A 19,829-nucleotide genomic window follows, 5' to 3' on the forward strand; every position below is an offset into this window, starting at 1 on the left:
CGTACTTAATCGTTGGAATGTGATTGAACATCCAGCCGGGAGTGATGCTACGTTTTATGACGGGTTTCAACTCTTATCTACCCACCCCTACTAGTTCAGTCGCCTGTAGCCTCTGGGAAAAATAAGCCTTAAGGAATTTTATGTCTTGCTCGACACCGATGACATGTGTTTGGGGAAAGCGCATTTCCCTTGAGGGAAAAAGCAACAAAACTAACACCTAGTCCACACTAGGGGAATGAATGTTCGGCCATTAAAGGAAGGTTGCTATCCTCGTGTTGTTGAAGAGAGAGAATGTCAATGTTTGGAGATATTTTTGAAAATTAAATGAATCATTCATAGATTACATTGTTTGCTAACAGTAGCAATATGTCAGTTTTTCAACAATGGATTTGGCGCATGCGTATTTCGACAATGAATCTTGCGTAATTGTTGAAATACGAGGTTGGTCTGAAAAGTTCTCGGCCTAACAATGAAAAAAAAAACTAGTTTCAAAGCAGATTTCAAAATTATTTTTAGTTTTCAACATAATCTCCCTTAAGACTAATACATTTATTCCACCGATGCCCCAGCTCCATTATCCCGTCCCTGTAGTGGTTCTCAGTGAGATCTGCAAAATAACCCTCTACAGCTGCAATCACCTCTTGATTCGAAGAAAAACGCTGACCAGTGAGGAAGAGTTTTAGTTTGGGGAAGTCAGAGGGAGCCAAATCTGAGGAATAGGGGGTGGATGTTCGAACGATTCATAGTGCAGATCCCTTAATTTTCCCATTGCCAAAACACCTTTGTGGGCACGTGCATTGTCCTGATGAAAGATGATTTTTTTCTTCTTCAAATCGGACCCTTTTCTCGGGAACGTTTTCGTCAAGCCTGCTTAAAAGATCGGAATAATATTCTCCGGGTATTGTTTTACCATTTTCAAAATAATTAATTTTAAAAAAAAAAATGCCTTTAGCATCCCAAAATACCGATGCCATGACCCTTCCTGCTGATGGAACCGACTTTGTCTTCTTTGGCGCTGAACAACTGGCTTCTGTCCACTGTTTGGATTCTGGTGTGTGTAATGGTGAATCCAAGTCTCATCCATAGTAATAAATCGACGCACAAAATCGGTTTTATTCTTCTAAAAATTCTCCAAGCACCGTTCAGAGATTTTCATGCAACTGCGTTTCTGATCTGCTGTGAGCAATTGCGCCCCCCCATCTTGCGCAAAGCTTTTTCATTTGCAATTCTTCATGGAAAATATATCCTACACGTTCTTTTGAAATGCTTAGTCTCAGCAATTTCACGCACTTTGACTTGGCGGTCATCCAATACCATATCGTGCACTTGATCAATGATTTCTCGTGTTATTACACTTTTTTGGATGTCCTTCACGTTGATCATCTTCAAGGCTCGTATGGCCACGTTTAAACTCGGCAGCCCATTTCTTAATTGTCGAAAACGAAGGAGAAGAGTGCCCATAAACTTTTATGAACTTCGAATGAATTTATTTTGGCGTGAAACCTTGTTTTATAAAGAATTTTATAACCGCATGATACTCAATTTTATCCATTTCAAGGGATACTTTTGCTTCAGACAGCTGTATAAAACAAACTACTTGATGGAATGACTTTCGATTTTGCATGGATGCTTATGACAGATGTACCAACTTAGTAAAAAAAAAAAAAAAAAAAATCGTGTCGATAATGTTGCCATCTATGGTCGGGGCCGAGAACTTTTCAGACCACCCTAGTATGCATGCAAACAATCGTCAATTTCCAACAATACAAGCTTATTATTTAAGCTTATTGTTCATTCTAATTGTTGTCTTTCAAACTTTTTTTTTTTTCAATTGTTGAAGAGATTAAGATTCTAATTCATGTTTGAAAGTTGCTAGTTCATTCACGCAGATTACTTCCTGCATGAAATAGAGGGGAAAAAAAAAAAAGTTTAAACCGTTGCTTGAGCCACGACGCAGATGCTTCTAAAAGCTGCTAACAACCGTACAGTTAGGAAGTTTCCTTTCAACGCGAAGAAGCTTTTAAGGTGAAATATGGAATAATTAGGACACAAGTTGAAGACGGACAGCTGCGGATGGGATTATCACAAAATGAGAACGTAGTTGCGAATGAAAGAAAGTTTGAGTGGAGTGTTATCAACCAGTAGAGCTTTTAATGGGATCTGGCTACTCTTGCGCGCGCGACGAATGGGGAACGCTGCAGGCTACGCGGGAATGCACAGAGACGATATTTTCGTGACATGAAAAGTATATTGCAGCCGAATTTCCTTCGAGCAACACTCGCGCGCTAATAGCTGTCGACTCTGTTTACAAAGCCTCCTTCATAATTCCAGTTTCACGATTGCGTGCGAATAAATTCTTTGGCGAAAGAAAAAAAAGTTTCACTGTAAAGGCTTCGTTGTTACCCGCACTAGAAATGTCTTTCTCTCCCCCCCCCCCCCCCACCACCACCACGACACCGTTCGAGTGGGCTAAACGTGTAATACCTCCCACTTACTTAATCTGCAATTATCCGTGTCGATGGCGTGTTGAGAGGGAAAACGTTTTTGTGTAACTAAGGTAGTGCGCATGCGCGAACAGGAATATTGCGCGAATGTCGTAAAATGAAGTCGACGAGGAAATTGCGTTTCGGAAACTGGCAGGTTTAATAACATTAGGATTTTCCTTTCCGGTTAATAAGGCGGGGGGATTTAATAGCTCGCACTTTTATTTATTTAGTAATTTTGAGTTTATTTACTTTTTTTTTTTTTTTTTACAGGTACCAACGAGATATCCGATACTTGTACCGTAGCTACAGCTGCATAAACAATCCAGGTGACTACATTCGAAACGATATCGACGATCACCCTCCTGACCTTTATCCCCGCAACTCTTCCCGTTTCAGCAGCTCTGAGTCTCTGTGTCACCAGCGCCATGTGAGTCGCTACTCCAGCAGCGAATCCCTGACCAGCTGGTCTAGCAGTACGGGAATTTCCCTACACGCTACCAAATCCACCCCGTCGCTTAGTTTGACCCCCGAAGAAGAGCCTCCCCCTCCTCCTCCACCTTATAGCTGCAACAACGCGTGGTCTTCGGTGAGTCCGTCGTACTCGACTCCGAATCTGGAAAGTGCCGAAATGGTGACCCGACGCTTTAAGAAGAAATCCGTTTACGAAGCTCTGGCATCCACGAGCGGGTTGGACTTTGCCCCCGTCATTCAGCGACCCCCTTACTGGGAACAGAGAGAAGTGTTTAAAGAGGACAATCGACCTTCGGTTCCACCCCGGAAACATAGTGACTCCATCGGAAGTTGCACGGCAAAGCAGAATGGCCACCCAAAATACTTCCCTCCTGCGGATGGGGAAGGTCAGCCGAGGTACGTGTCGGAAAGTAGCGTCTCTCTCAAGGTGAATGGTGCCTTCAAGGAAGTGGACAATCCTAACGTTCCCTATCACAGGGGTCATTTGGTTAGAGACAGACCACTGCCGCTGTCCCCTCCCTCTAGGGATCTTAATTACAGCTCAAATCACGAAAAATATCCCTCTTGGCCTGCTTCTTGCGCGGCCACGGTGACCACTCAAGCAACTACTAACCAGAGGTCGCATTCCTGGACTGGACACACCGACTATCCAAAAGAAAGGGCCTCATACTCTCGTCCCAACAAGTCTTTCCACATCTCCCCACACCAACTCCATCCCGTCCAGGAGAGGATGTGCGAGGGTGGAAGCAGGCGGAGTTCCAAGAGCGATACAGAATCCCTTCCTGCATCCCTCAACTCACTTTTGAAGGATCACGAAGGGTCTTTTGCGGCCAGCAACTTCGACGTCGAGTCTTTGTACAGGACCACTTGCAGCAGTAAAAACCGTTGCTATGGCGATAAGGACTACAAAATCCACTCTCCTCCGGAGAGGGATCTGTCTGGATATCAGGGCAAAGAGCTTCAAGACTGCGATCCTTACGTGAACAACTACGAAGAAGTGCTGAGGTATTGCAGCCAGACTCTGCCGCTCTTTGAACACTGGAACAAACCGTACTCCGAGAGCAACACTCCGTTGCTGGACAGACTGAGGTTGGAGAGCGAATCATTGCCGGCGTGGCCTTCCAAGTGCGACTTGGAAACGCCAAGTGAGGCAGGAACTGAAAGCAACTCGAGCAGCCAGGAGACCCTCAAGTGGCACGGATCGTGCAGCGACCTCAGTATCCAGGTGTCTAACAGGTCATCGTTGTTCGACAGCGGGCACTCTACGCTAACCGAAAGTGGCCGTCTGACCCCGCAGTCATCTTGCAGCGTCAGCACCCTATCTCCCGAAGGTTGCAACTTGGTGTCCAGAAACGGATTTCAGCCAGAAAGTGTAGCTCACAGCGCACGCGTGGAACCTCCACAGAGACACGATTCCGAAAGTGTCCTTTACTACAAGGGGGCGTCCAAACAGGACAGAAAGGTCGACAAACAGTTCGTATCATCGCCAGAGGGACGATCCCCGCGCCTTTCAGATGAACACGGCAATCAGGCCTTTTCGGCTTCCTTTCCTGGATTTTCCAAGAGCAGTCCAGACCAGTCAACGCCCCCTTACAGTGAACATCTCTCCCGCCTCCAGAGGAGTCCCCGAAACACGACGGAATTGGTGTCCAGTTGTAATAACATATCGAAGTTAAAAGTGTCAGGTGACGACTTCTCCAGTGTCTTCCAGGATCGTTCGGTCAGCAAAGTACAGACTTCAGTGGGTAAAGGGAAGGAGCAAGGACTTCCTCCATCGAGTCCCCCTCAAAGATCTGAAGAATCCGGTCTCAAAATGACTTACCTCGACCCTGCCAAACGTCATCGAATTTCGGATCCGAATCTTAAAGCCATCCAGAAGAGGGCGGTAATGTCGTTCTACCAACGTTGCACCGGAATGTCTGTGGATCTTGAAAGTGGATCCTCCTCTTCAAGTCCGTCACAAATCCATCCTGAAACGCCGATCAGGATTCCTCAATATTCAAGAGACGTTAGTCGACTTTCCACGAACGCTGTTGGGACTTCTAATCAAGTTCCCCAAGACTCACGTGCTAATGCGTCTTCAGTTCCTCAATACCAGCCTAAGAACGTCACAACACAGAACATTCGGGACAAAGTAATGCCGAGAGCCAGAAAAGGTCCAGCGCCGTGGGTGAACACAGCAAAAGAAAGTGTTGTAACATCGGAAGATTCGGTAAGTTGCTTTTAAAATAATTATCGCCTTTTTAACGTTTATTATCTTTTCATAATATAGTGTATATATAAAAGCATAGTTTTAACTGTTCCCAACATCGTCAAGAACGAAATAGGCGAGCTTATCGCAACTCAGCGGCAATCCTCAGTACTAATTAGGCTTAGCAATTTTTTTTTTTTTTAGTAAGAAGTACCTTAGCGGAAAACGATGGCAGGATTCGGGACGACAACAAAGAAAATAAATGTCAAAATTTGTAACTGGAGCACTTTTCTAGAATATAATTTCACATTACCAATCTGGAGAGAAATACGACTCTCAATCAATGGCACTTAGGATATTTTGGGTATTTTTCCACTCGAGAACGCGCCCGTAATTATTTTATATTGCAGACGACAGACTGTTGTATTCCTGTTCCAGACATTTTTTATTTTAATCCACCAATTTTTAAATATAAATTGGTTCTTCTCTAAACTCAAGCCCTTCATTCGTTTGAGGAATTTATTAAATGACCTATTAAGGTGGACGCTCACGTTTTTCCGTACTTTCTAGACGTATGCCAGGAGGTTTAGGTGTTGCTTTCCTTTGCAACGTCTAAGATGTCATCCAATATCCACTTCGAGATAATAAATCCTACTTAAGTTTTCAGGAGCAAGTTATTTTTTATCCACGCCACAGCGACAAATTTATTGTAGCCATAAATTTTCTCTGCAACTGTCCCAATTATTAACTGTAGCTTTGTTTTGCTTCTTGCGTACAGTTGGAAGTCACCAAAGCGAGAAAAAAATGAAATCACGTAAAAAGGATGTAGAGGAATTTTATTTCGACGTTCCTTGAAAGTTAATATCTTCCATAATTATATATTTAAAAGGTGTACTTAAGAATTTCTCATTATTACTTATTGGCAATAAATTTAGGTATGTTTTTTAAATTAGATCAGAGCCGCTTAAAATATTCTAAGATATTTTATAAGAGCTTATAGATCTAAGAAAAATGTATTAAAAAAAAGGGGCAAAAATATTTCTTACGATGTATTAGTGAGAATTTCTTTTAGAGTTTGGTTTTGAGTTTTTCCTTTTATAATTTCATTTAGGATTACTTGTGCTGCTGATAAGAGGGATGCACACAGTGATTAAACAGACTGCAGGTAGAAAATTAGTCACGTGCTCAAATGGTTTCCAACTCGTTCGCTGACATCTTTCTAGCATGATCATCTTTTTTCAGGCTGTGGTTACTTAATTGGATTCGGGAAACTATTCGTTGTCGGAGGTGACAAGTTAGTTGTGAGGAGGGAGAGACAGTTTGCGCTAAAGTCAGAAATGGGGAAAGTTTGGTCCGAGCACAAATCTCCTCCCTCCCTCCCCCTCCCCCCCACGAAGTAGCTCTGTTGCCACCCAGTTGCTGTCAGTTTCTCGGGTTTTCCCCGGTCGTGTTTCTTTGCTAGAAGTGTCCGCAAAATAGAGCATCCGATGTCTTCAACAGACTTCGACGGCTTCTGCTACATCCCCACGTTTCGTATCCCCCCCCTTCCTCCATTCTGCCAGACTAAAGAGGGTTAGTAAGCGTGCAGATGACAGCTACAATATTAGATTGGACCGTGGAGTGACGCGTCAATTAGGATGCACAGAACCGTTGAGAGCCCCGGATGAAAGCTGCGACGGAGGCCCAAGAATGGAAGGTCGAAAAGACAACACAGTTGCTTGTGGCATGTTGTGGTTGACTGCGGTGGATGCTCTTTTAATCCGCGCATTATTTCAATTCTCTTTCGTTCGCTCTTCCCTTCGTGTATCCATTAACCCTCTTTAATTTAATTGGGCTTCTGTCGGCAACTTAAGAACTCGTATTGGTCTGAAGAAAAAATGAAGTCAACCTCGTTTGTCTGAGCAAATCGTATCTGAGATGCTTTTTTTGTTTCCTCAGGGAATTCCTCAGGTCTGTAGATGACAGTAAATCCATTCTTGCAGAGTTTTTTTTACAGAGAAACGTATTTTTCTGATGGCATCTTTTTTTACGTAGAACGATTTCCGACGCTTTGAATTCCAAATCGCTCCCGTTTTTAGTGTTAGGCGTATGTTAATTTCAAGTGGTTTTCATATTCTGGTTGTCATGGTGAAAACAGTCATGATCCTTTTGTCTTCGTGCAATGTTCAAACAGTATCATTCACTTCTGTGTCGATGGGCGGCTTCCCTGCAATGCTCCAATTGTACAAACTACTCGCCTCTCATTACGGACATTAAGTTTTCCCGGTGTGTTTCGCGTGCATTTTGGAGAGTCACGCGCAAATGCGAACCTCAAAAGATTAAAGGGATTAACTTCCCCCTAAATGAGATACGTTACTGCTGTAGCGATTCCTTTAATACAAATATTACTGCCAGTCGAAGAGGATCGTTCTGCTTATACTAACTTAGGGATTTTGTTAATCCCATGTACGGCCCCATTCATTATTAAGCCCATGAAAGTTTTCGTTTCAAAGTCTCTGCTAATGAGATGTGACTAATGCTGCCGCTCTGTATGTTGTGAGGAATCGGAGAAGAGGAATTATACGCTTAACGTAACCTCTACAGGCGTCGGATGGGAAATCGGGGGGGGGGGGGGAAACTTGAAGGCGCAAATACGGAAAAGCCATTAGGATTTCGTGTGTCGAAGTTAATACTGTTGGCAACTTCCACAACTCAAAAGTATCGGCTGAATATTTAAGTTGCCAATGGGGGAGGGGGAGTTTACGAACAAATTTAGAATTCCAACGTCTACGTCATCCTAATTCAAATGAGACATTTGAGAACAAATTAATGAGCCGTATTTTTTTCCCTTCACCCCCTCCTCCCCCCGTAAGATTCATTACTTCTATTTTCAGGTGACATTCTTTGCTGATTGTATGTTCATCTTTCTTTCCATTGCATCTACAAACTTTTAGATTAAAGAATTCTTTTCATTAGTTTTTTTCATACTTGTCGACACAGTCTTAGGAGATTAAAACTCTTTTTTTAGTTTCAAAAGTTTTTTTTCCGTTTTTTTTTTTTCCCTAATTACAATCCACCAACGTCATTTGGAACTTTTTTTTTTTTGGTATCCGCAGTGATAAAGTAGAATAGCTCATTCCGTTCTCTGAAATCGACTTTCCATCATTCGGCAAATACTAATCTCTAATTAGACGTCTCTCTTTCTCCCTCCCCCCTCCTCTTTTCCTTTTTTTTTTTTTTTTTAAATGGCCAACTTGTTGCACATTAGGGCTTTTGTCTTTTTCGTTAGCTAATGAATATTCAAACTCTATCGCCATGGAACTAAACACCTAAGGGAGGGAAAAGGCTTTTAAAGTTGACTAATGTTTAGCGAAAAACAAACTTCCTTTGTATGAGCGTGTCAGAAAATAATTTGTATATTTAACTTTCGTAAAATTTATTTAATTAATTTACATTTCATTTTTGTCAGTGTATAAAAAGTACGAAATGTTTCTTTTGACTTCACTGAATTTTCAGTGTGGCAATTAGAGAACAATAATAATTTTGTTAAGTTAAGGGATATTACATCCCATATCGTTTCTTAGCCGAATAAGAAACTCAAAGAATTTCATGCCGAATATAGTAGAAACTATATAAAGTTCGGCGATTCCAAGCGTAAGCAAATACCTGGATACTGCAGCAACTGACCCTTAAGGTAGTGCAAGCTGAGGCAACTCATGTCTAAGGTGGAGCAAGCTCCGATCACTATTCTTGATATTTACCCATAATGTGAACTTAGCTCCTAGGAGCTGTATTACTGTTCTACATTATGAGAGGTCACTACCCAGACCGGTTTCGACCTTTATTGAGGTCTCATCAGTGAGTAGGTAGACCTAGTTAATATCAAGTTTGTAGCGAACAGAACTTACAACCCTTCTATGAGTATTGTCGAGAGGTGTCCTAATAAATTATTAGATATATGAACAGCCAAAGGCTTCAAATGTCGCCGAATTGAAGCCTTTGGCTCTTCATATATCTAATAATTTTGTTATCCGGCAAGAGACCCAAGACATTGCTGACTATAAGGATGAAGCAAAATGCTTTTATAATCCCTGCTATATGATAAGGTTACTATGTAAGGAAACGTTTATGAGCTAAGTGCTCTGCCTGAGTGGGTGCGATTTAAAGATCTTCATTTGGATGTAGGATGGCCTTGGGTCTCCTATATTTGGAGAAGTCTGTTTCATCATAATTGGCTGCTTGTTGCACTAATTCATTTGGATGTGAAGAGGATGCTGAGAAGAACTTTACTGCTGGAGACTGCAGGAAAGAGTAGATGTAGGGGATATTTGTATTCCGGTGGAGTTGTACATTTCTGATATACCACGGTGCGTTTAAGATCATGCGGAGACATTTGTTTTGCACTCTCTGTAGTTTGAGGATATTTGTACTTCAGGTGTGGCTCCAGGCTGGGGACGCATAAGTAATAATGGGTCGAATCATCAACTGATAAAGAAGCAGTTTTATTTTGGTATCCAGCTTGCTATTCCTATTGATAAGAGGGTAAAGCTGTGCAATGACTCTTGATGCTTTTGTATATGAGGCTTTTATATGTGGACTGAAGGTTAGTTTTCTGTCCAGCAGTACACCCAGATATTTGGCTTCTGCTTTCCAGGGAATCTTGGTATTAAATAGGAAGATGTCATCTTTGGGAGATATTGAGTTTTTAGTGAAGAGCATGACGATACTCTTCTGAGGGTTTACTTGCAATCGCCATTCCGAGAACCAGTGCTCTAATCTCTGCAGGTTTTCTTGCAGTTTCTTGGTGACAAGGTGCGGTTTAATAGATCTGGTTAGTACAGCTGTGTCGTCTGCGTATAAGGCAGTGATAGATGACATTGGATTGTGCGGAATGTCCGCCATGTAAATCGTGAAAAGTATCGGTGCCAGTAGGGACCCTTGAGGCACTCCTGCCAAGATTCGTCGCTGGGTAGATAATATATCATTTAGTTTGACTTGCATTCGTCTGCCACTAAGAAATGACTTTATAATTTGGAACTAGATCTAATGGAATGCCAGCTAAAATCAACTTGTATAGTAGTCCAAAGTGCCATAATTTGTCGAACGTCTTTTCTAAGTCAAGAAAAACTGCTTCGGCGTATTGGTGCCAATTGTAACTTGTGGTAATGAATTCGATTAGGCTATGAATTTGTTGGGTGGTACTGTGGAACTAGCTAAAACCAAACTGTTCTGAAGGAAGGATGTTTAATTTTTTTACTGAAAGTTGAATTCTGGAAAGGATAGCTTTTTCTGCTATTTTGCCCAAATTAGAAATCAGACTTATGGGACGATAACTTTGAGGCTGCTGAGGATCCTTGCCAGGCTTGTATATAGGAACTGTCTGCCAACTTCCATGCAGAGGGAAAGTACTTAAACCTGAACATAGCATTTATTATTGTTGTAAGATATACGATGGCCTTTCGGAGTAGCAGTTTAATAACTTTGTTGGTTATGCCGTCAGGCCCTGGAGCTTTTTTATTCTTTAAGTTCTTTATAATGTCATAAATTTCGGCTGGGGAAGTAGGTGTGAGTTGGCTGGTACAGGTATCAGGCCGTTTTTACACGTGTTTGACGTGGTGGTGGACTTTGTAAATATGATTGAAATTTAGATTATTGTATGAAAGGCTACAATGTTTTTCTAAATTTTTTTGCTATAGTTTCGGCTTTTTCTGTATCTGTGTAAACAGTGTTCAGGTCAGATTTGAGGGGAGGAAGAGATTTGTTTTTGATGTTTCTTAGGAACTTCCAAACGGTTTGATCACCAGGTGATATGGAGGCTAATTTATCTTCCCATAGTTTGTTTCTGTGGACTTTAAGTGCATCTCTCACTGCACTGTTCATTTTGTTGAGATATTTTTTGTCTTGGGGTGCTCTGGTGTTGTGGTATCTTTTTTCTTGCTTTATTTTTTTCCCTGATTAAGTTCATTATGTCATCTGATAGTCGTTTAGGCTTGAAAGCAATTGAATTTGAGGTGATAGATGCTATGGCTGTGTTGATTTGATCAATAAATTTATTGACTGCAGAATCAATTTCTTCCTTGGAATTAATATGAGGGATGGGATCAATGTAGTTTGGAAGCATTTTGGATAGTTTTTCCCAGGGAATGAAGGTGTGAGGCGAAGTCCCCTCTGATAACCCAGTTGGAGCAGAATAGGATTGTGGTCTGATGATAATTCATTCAATGGTTCCAGGGTGTACTGTAGGTTGACATTCTGAAGGACAGCTATATCCAAGACGTCGGATGAGCCAGTAGGACTGTGGTGAGTTGATCTTTGTTATCCGTCCTTATCCTTATAAGGACTGACTTAAAGGGGCGAAGCTAGAATGCTTTTCATCTTCCCCGTTATCTGTAGAGGACAGTGTAGGGATAAGGTGTTATTGAGCTATTAAAGCTCTGATCATGGCAGGAGGGTAACAGCAATAGTTAGAACTTCAGCCTCAGTTAGAACTTCATTGGCTACAGCATTGCCATACATTACCCTCCAAAGGTATTCATTTCCAATTTATCCTGGGATTCTTTTTAATTCTCTTTGTTATCCGGATAACCAATCCACAGAAATTAAAAATACTTATTGTAAAAAAAGATTGGTGTATTGAGTTATGTCTGAATCTTCTTTTTCATGAAAGTTTCTTGAGAACTTTTATATTTTTATTTAATCTTTTTAAAAGCAATAAAATTTCATTATTTTTTTAGATCTATTTCCAAATTTTGGATTTTCGGCAACTTACCCGAAGATCCAGATGTGACACACTGTAATAACAGCCATATGATATAATCATCGTTTTCAATTACCACCAGTTGTGTTTCTTGTCATTTGTTTGATAAAGCTTGTGTATACGCTTAAAGCGTGTAATCACTTTTAATAAAGGAACAAAAAATAAAGTTTCAAAAAAAATGCCAACAATGATGGGCAAACAGGCTTCGTAGAAAGTACGTTGTGGTGAATAGGAGTTGGCTCAAATGGCCAATACTTGGTTGGCACTACTGTTAAATGGAACATTAGGGATATTAATAATGGCTGAAGTAAATGACTGGGTTTTGGAGCGACACGACAGTTTTAATGTAAAAATCCATATTGAGAAGGCGGTGTGCGGTCGTTTTGCAATTAATGTCAACTACAAGGGGAGAAAATTCAATAATGGAGCTTTTCTTTCAACATTGGATGCTCTATTTAACTACAGCACGATACTAGCGACCTCTGTCGGAATTTTTTTTTATTACTGTCGTCTGCGCAATATTTTGTGACGTTAATTAAAAACTACAGTGTTTTATATCCAATATCAATCCCACCCCTCCCCTTGTTTCACAGAGGGGATGAGGGGGAAATACACCGACTAGCCATATTATTGGGATCGTTAATGACGTAATGTGATCGGCAATTACATTTCTGTACTTTAATGTAAGAGTTGGATTTTAAGAGGGATATGATTATTGGCGTCCGTCTTACGTTGAGGTAAGAAAAAACATGAAAGTTCATGTCAAGTGTAATAAATAGCTGAAGTAATGTGATTATAGACGTGAATGAATTTTATTTTCAGTAGTAGCAAAGAATTGCACGATCAAGAGGATGAGGAGTTCTGATTTATTTAGTTGTCGGATCATGCGCTTTATACATCCAAATTCTTCCTAGTCCCTCTTCCAGATGTTGGAGTAATCTTGTATGATTAAAACTATTATTATTATTTTAAAATAGAAGATAGGATGTATAATCCCACAGGATCTGTATACTTATACACAGAATACTGATTAGGAACAGATTAAACCTTTTTGGTGCCTTCTAATCCGGCTTCCATTTTTCGATCGGACTGCATACAACTAGTCCACTGGACTCTTCAGGCAAACCATTGTGCCTTTTCTCCCCATGTTCTTGGATGTCCTTTGTCGCAGGTTGATTTGTACGTTACTCAGGAGGAGAAAACGACTTCAAGACGGGTTAACTTGCACCAAGAATTAATTTTTATTTCAGATATTCATCATACCCTTGAACCTTTATAAAATAGTCTGTATTTGCAGATGAGTTCGCCAGTCACAAACAGATATCATGGTTTCTTCTTTCTTTTTCGTCCCGCAAAGCAAACCAGCCGGAACACACTCAATTAACAGACAGACAATACACTGGCCTCGTTACCTTAGATGCTTCGGCCAGTAATTTCGAAGTGTCACGTCCTTGATTAGAATCTAATCAGTCTCTTACAAGTGTGATATGGAACACAACAGTTTTTTTTTTTATTATTATTATTAATTTAAGAAGCAATCCTGCTTCTCTTTGAGCGTTTTTTTGCTATTTAGACTTGCAAATAATTCAAGAATTTTTGGTTGATGCTAGTCATGAACACCTCATTAAGGCTAATGAGCACAATGCTGGCTTTCTTTAGAAAAGCGACTTGTTTGTGATTATTAATAAAATGATCTGCTACACAGAAGATCGCATTAATACATCCAGAGATTCTAAATTAAGGTTCCTTTTCGTGGTAGGAATTAATTTTCGATTGAATATTAATCAACTTCGTTTCGATGCGTCCTTAATTCTCGGTCGTGAAAGATAGAAGTAACAAAAAAAAAAAAAAAAGTAAATTGATGGGCGCATTTGAATTGTTTTCAGTTGACTTTAATGACTAAAGACGCCAAGAACGAATTGAACAAGAGTGAAAGGGGGAAAGAACCGGGGAGGGGTGAACAAAAAATCTCTTAAAATCTTCTGAAAAGAATCAACTAAATTAGCGGTTTTCTATTTGGCTGTTTGATGGGAGTTATTAATGCCTCGAGGGAAAGGCAGGTGTTATTCAGATGAGCGAGAACTGCGAATTACCCACAGTGGACACACGGAATAAATGGTGGTGATTACGCGTTGGGACTTCTCCCTGAAAGGATAATACGCAGCAGGGAGACAAAGAACTCTTCCACTAGTCACTTATCGAAACTGGAAGATGGGCGACGCAGATACGATGAGCACATGCGGCTGCCAATGGAGATGTTAGTTTTCGGAGTGCATCGCATCAGATACCGAAATGATATACTACTGAAGGGGATGGGGAAAGACGCTGAGACCCCCCCAGGGGGAGGTAGGTGAAGAACCTCGGGGTGGGAGTACAGTGCCGACTCAAGAAATGAGTGTCTTATCTCGTGTAGAGATTCGCTACGGAGATGCAGGGGGGGGGGGGGAAGAAAGTTGAGCCGAGTTTTTGACGACCCACTTTAACGATCGTATAGCATGCATTAATGAGCGTTTCTTCCGTGCTTAATCGCACCGATCTGTGAGTGAGCCGAGCCGGGTCGATTTTTCCGCAGTGATTCCGGCCGTGGAATGGTCGATATACTTCGTCGCGGGAGATCTCCGTTGTCTGAGGGAGAGACGGGGGGGGGGGATTGTGGGTTGAAAGAACAGACGAACATTAGGGTGGAATAAATGCGCGTGCACTCCCCTTATGTGTATTTCTGTGCTGAGTGAGTGGGTGGGGGGGGGGAGCGTACTAAACTTGCAGATCTTTCTCGTGTCTTTCCCCCATAGGGTTTTCTTCCACTTATTATCCCCCCCCCTCCTTTCGTTGCATACAAAACTGCAAACATTAATTTCCCGTTATGAAAAGCGCTGTGGAGTTTCTGTCGTTATCTGTTCAATGCTTGGCTTCCTCTGCCATTTGACAACACACTTAACTGAGCAGAAAGGTTTGATCGAGCAAGAAATTGTTCTTCCACCCGTCTTGGCGAACTTTTAGCCAGTCATCTCCCTTCGTAAACATGCACCGTTTGTCGCTTCGCTGATCATTACAAGAAACTAAAAGATCATCTATTTTCTTGGGGTTTTGTACCTTTGGGGTTTTCTTTTCCAATTAGAAGAATTAGACGCTCTTATTTTCTTAAGTCCTGTGGGCATTTTACTTTCGCTCCTTTGGGGCTACCGGACTTAATTGAATTTTTTTTTTTTTCTTTAGGCGAGTTGACGTCATAGCATAGCTTGCTAGAATCCAATCCCTCTTTTCGGTCATATACGTTACAGGAGTGGACACAATGACAGTTTAGGAGGAGGGGAGGGGGAAGACTTCGCATGGCAGTCCATTTGATCCTTTCTTAACTTATCTTTTCACTAAATTTTAAACGCCACTGAACAGCGATGTTCGAAATTTAGGTCTTTCCTCCTAAGGGCAAAAACTCGTCCAAGTGACAAAAGGCATCAAGTTAGTTATCTATATACGTCATCATTATATAGAGAAGGGGCATACAAACTTTGTCTTACGTGCAAAGCCAAAATATGCATATGTGACAAAATCATCAAAAGTTTAGCCATAAGATTTCGAAGCGTTTCAAACAGAAATGCGTAAGATTTATTTGCTAGCATGGATGGCAGAGTGGTCAGCAAATCCGCTCTCCAACCCATACTGCGAGTTTGAATCGGATAGTTGTGATCGTCTTTAGGTGGGAGATTATCTTCATCCTCCAGCTTGAGACCACTTCCTCGCTTACTGGAGGCCAGAAGTGGCTTCAAAAATTTCCGTTTTCTTTGTATAGGATTCTTAATAGAAGGTATTCTTAAGGTCGATCATTAGATTTCAGTGCTGCAAACTGTCTGGAACTACGCATGAAATATGCAGTCCTGTTGATCTTGTCTATCAGTGTAGATAAGGATTCCTCAATTCCTTTTAAACTAATGGTATTTCAAACCACGCTCTTCACAACCACCACACATTATTATGAGTTTTACTGTGAACATTGAATTGAAATCATTCATTCTGCTTAACTCTTATGATAGATTTGTAACGTCATCCTTTGCACCGACACTTGGCCAAAAATTCTGCATTTTTTTTTTTTTTTTCCATGAGTGGAATCCAGTAAATTTTTTTCCTGATTTTCCCATCTTGTTTATTATTCGCAAATTTATTGTCGATTGATTTTAATATGCTACTGGAGATTATGATCTACCTGCAAAATCAGGCAAAAACAAAATTGTCCACGGCGCATGTGCCAAAAAAACAGCTCTACATTCAATTATTATAATAATGATACTACTATACAAGAACTCTATTAGAAATATCACTTTTTTTTTAAAATTATTATCTGCAATATTACAAACATTAAGATGAAATATGTTGAATATATATATTATATTTCTCGCATATTGATATATAAAATTAAAGTTTCGGAATCTGTCAAGTTTACCTAGCTAGTGCTCTTAATTAAAATATCAATATTAAAGTACTATAAATAAAAAAAAATTAAAATTCATTAAGAAAAATTAAGAAAATTTAAACTTCAGATAAATTTAAAGAATATATTAGAAATTTTCTTGTTTGAAAGAAAATTTTCTAATAAAGATTTACACACCTTTTTAATTTTCTTAGAGAAGTATTTAAAAGAAATTACAATCGACCGTGAGATGCGGTGATTGATTCATTCTATCCAATACTCTTGGAGGGTAATGGATGGCAATGCTGTAGCCAATGAAGTTCTAACTGAGGCTCGGCTATTGCTGTTACCCTCCTGCCATGATCAGAGCTTTAATTGCTCAATAACACCTTATCCCTACACTGTCCTCTACAGATAACGGGTAATATGAAAAGCATTCTTGCTTCGCCCCTTTAAGCCAGTCCTTATAAGGGCCGTTGAGGGATTTGATATTCATCGATATTGATCTGGTAAAAAAGTCCTTCTTAGGACTTCCAGGGTAACAAATGGCAATGCTGTAGTCAATGAAGTTTTAACTGAGGCTCGGCTATTGCTGTTACCCAGCCATGACTAGAGCTTTTTAGCTCAATAACACCCCACCCACACAGATTTTCTTCATTCAGATGATGGGATAAAGAGTGAAGGACTCAGTCCATCGCCCAGTTCTTATAAGAACTGTTGAGGGATTTGAGAATTACGGATTGCTACTACCTTGAACTTGGAAATTGTAAACCTCTTTTGCGGTGAACCATTAACCCGAGTTAGCTGAAATCAGAAACTATACGAATTATATACGAAAATGATAGGATTTCCTCTTTTTGAATATTTTTCAGTCCACATTAGCAGGCCGGTCTACTACGCGCTCAATTTGCAAGCAGCTGTATATATATAATGTACTCGAGAGCCTTGTTCTTCAACCTCTGGTCCGCTAAAAATTTCTTCATCTCTCAGAAACAACGCACCAGCCACGTATGTCAAATTTTCTAACGTCTAAGCAGCAGCAGATGTCGCACTAGCTAAAAATTGTAATTTTATACCATTGGATTTAATAAATGAAATACTATATACATTGGTTTATGTTTCAGTCTTAGCCGTCAGTCGGTCCGCGAAATATTTCTCCTATTTTCCCCGGTCCGCAGGTGTAAAAAGGTTGAAGAACGCTGCTCTAGAGGAATCGAACAATCCAACTGAAGTTAAATACTTTTTTTGCCTTTTTTTTTTTTTTTAAATTTCAATAACTCGTGTGGATTTTTGCAAACTCGAGTATGGCGATGTGTAGGTGTTTCTGTCTTCAGGACAAATTTTAACGATATTAACAGTTAAAACAGAAGGTGTAGCCTAACTGGACTATCAAATTGGAAGCCTGCGCCATTCCATAAGTAGGATTCTAGTAAAAACGCCGAAATTCAGTCCGCATTTTTTTTTCTTTACTGTTCCCAGATGCTTAAGAATACCAACTTCCTTGCGATGCAGAAATGAAGGGATGATAGAAACAGGACAAGATGGTGTTACTTCAGCCTTTTTTTTTTTTTTTATCCCTCCTAGTTTGTTATCCAGGTAATCACCATACCGTTACATCCAGAAAGCGAAAATATTTTTTCGTTGTTTATACGCGCGCTTTTCTCCCCCTTCCCATACTAATAAAAGAACAACAACATATCGTGTAGCAAAAAAAAAAAAAAAAAAAAAAACTTTTATTATTTTTCCACTTGAAAAAGCTGCACACAGTTAATGTCATTCCGGTGGCGTCCTTGTTAAAGGTAAGTGGCCTCATTTCCACTGGTCTGCTGGGATACCGCTGGTGAAACACCAAAAATGAGTTCGTCAGCGGAGTTCAACTGAAATCTCGGCGAGCAAGATAAATTCCATATCATTAAACTCAAGCAATTGCAGTCCTAATTGCTTACAGACGGCATTTCTCTGAAGGAGTCTGGAAAACGTAAAGAAAGATACAAAAGAAAGTTATACAAATGTAACAGTTTTTTTTTTTTTTTTTTTTTGGTTAGTTTTTCAGCAAACAACCTTCTTCACCCATCTGTCTCTCCCATTGCCATTAAAACTCCAACTCAAAAAAAAAAAAAAAAAAAAAAAAAAAAAAAAAGTAAGCCGTCGTATAATGTCCTCAGGGGTAGTTTTACAAACGATAATATTTATTCTTAGATGTGATACAGCCGTACAATTTATTAATCTTACATCTAAGAGCATTTTCAATTAAAAATATCCGCTCGGTAATTTCGCTTACGATGCATCTCCTTTTGCGCATGTGTGATAATCTGTTCCTGCATTTATAGGATAAAGAATAAATAGAAATATGTACGTATGTGGGAGTTAATCATTTATTTTCTTTCTGCGTTCGCAAACTTTGCTCACGCCAAAAATCAAAACACACGTTGCAGGTAAATAAATGAATCCACCGATTTCATACTTCGCATATTTACGTGAGTGTGTGCCCGGCAATTTTCATTAGTCCAAATGGCCTTCCATTTCTTACTGATGTTATTCCCAGCCGGTCTCCGAGTAAGTCAGCTCGTTGGAAAGACGAACGATTGGCGAAGGACGCAGCTGACAGACGTCATACACTCACTTTGATGATTATATCAGCCTTGGCATTATTCTAAATAATCCTTCATTTTTCCTCTGCTTATCATTGTGTGGTAATCATCATTTCTTAGCACTAATCTTTATCCTGCCACTCTTCATTGCTTTACAAATCTAATCCTCTATTCGTCATCATTTATCTTTTGCCATTACGTGTGTTATTCTTATCATATTTTTTCCTGAAGGTAGAAGATCGTTTTCATTGGTCAGTTTATCTCATGCATCGCTTACCCTTTGATATCAGTGCATCATTTATCTTCATCACATTCTTATCCTGTTCATATATCCTTTGTGATCATCACTTTTATCCTCATCACTTGATCCTTCGCTTCTTTTATGGATCATCGCATCTATGGTCATCACTTTGCACTCATTGGTCATCGCGTATCAGATATTTTCATCGGTCACATCCTTTATCTTCAGGGCATCTACACCACTTTTTTTATACGCTCGTTATATACCATTTATCCTTTCTTATCTCAACTTCTCATCGCTCCTTTTTCTACATCTGTAACTGAATCTCAAGTCTTCCTTTTTTGCATCTTAAAAGAATTAAAAAAAAAAAAAAAAAAGAATTCCAATGCACTTTTTTCATTCCCCTTCAGTTGTTTTGGAGGATTTCTTATCTGGTTCTATCGTTGACCTAAGTTGTGTAAGGACGTGAGGTTTTGGTGTTACTCTAACTGGAATTCTTTGTATCTTCTGATGCAACTGAAGATTATTTCGATGTAACACGAGAGGCATCCGCTTGGTTTCTGTTAGCCGCTGAAAATTGCAATTGTTCAACCGAAAAACTACACCGCCAAAGAGATTTTGTCAGCAAGAACGGCTGTCTAACTTCAAATCCCACAGACAATGCTACTACTCAGGGATAAACATGCTCGTCAAGTACAGAGAGAGAAA

At 40.1% G+C, this 19,829-nt stretch overlaps 1 protein-coding gene across 2 annotated transcripts in view; it reads left to right on the forward strand.

Moving 5' to 3' along the window:
• LOC150099941 (uncharacterized) overlaps positions 1-19,829 on the forward strand; it is a 371,458-nt gene that overhangs the window by 229,461 nt on the left and 122,168 nt on the right. For both annotated transcript variants that reach the window (XM_090402300.1, XM_090402301.1), the window contains one exon: positions 2,757-5,169. In XM_090402300.1, the coding sequence (XP_090258426.1) occupies positions 2,757-5,169 (2,413 nt within the window). The remainder of the gene's footprint in view (positions 1-2,756; positions 5,170-19,829) is intronic.

This window comes from Typopeltis vanoorti, chromosome 13 (genome assembly GCF_054136105.1).
Source record: "Typopeltis vanoorti isolate ZY-2024b chromosome 13, IOZ_Tvanoo_1.0, whole genome shotgun sequence".
Taxonomy (NCBI): domain Eukaryota; kingdom Metazoa; phylum Arthropoda; class Arachnida; order Uropygi; family Thelyphonidae; genus Typopeltis; species Typopeltis vanoorti.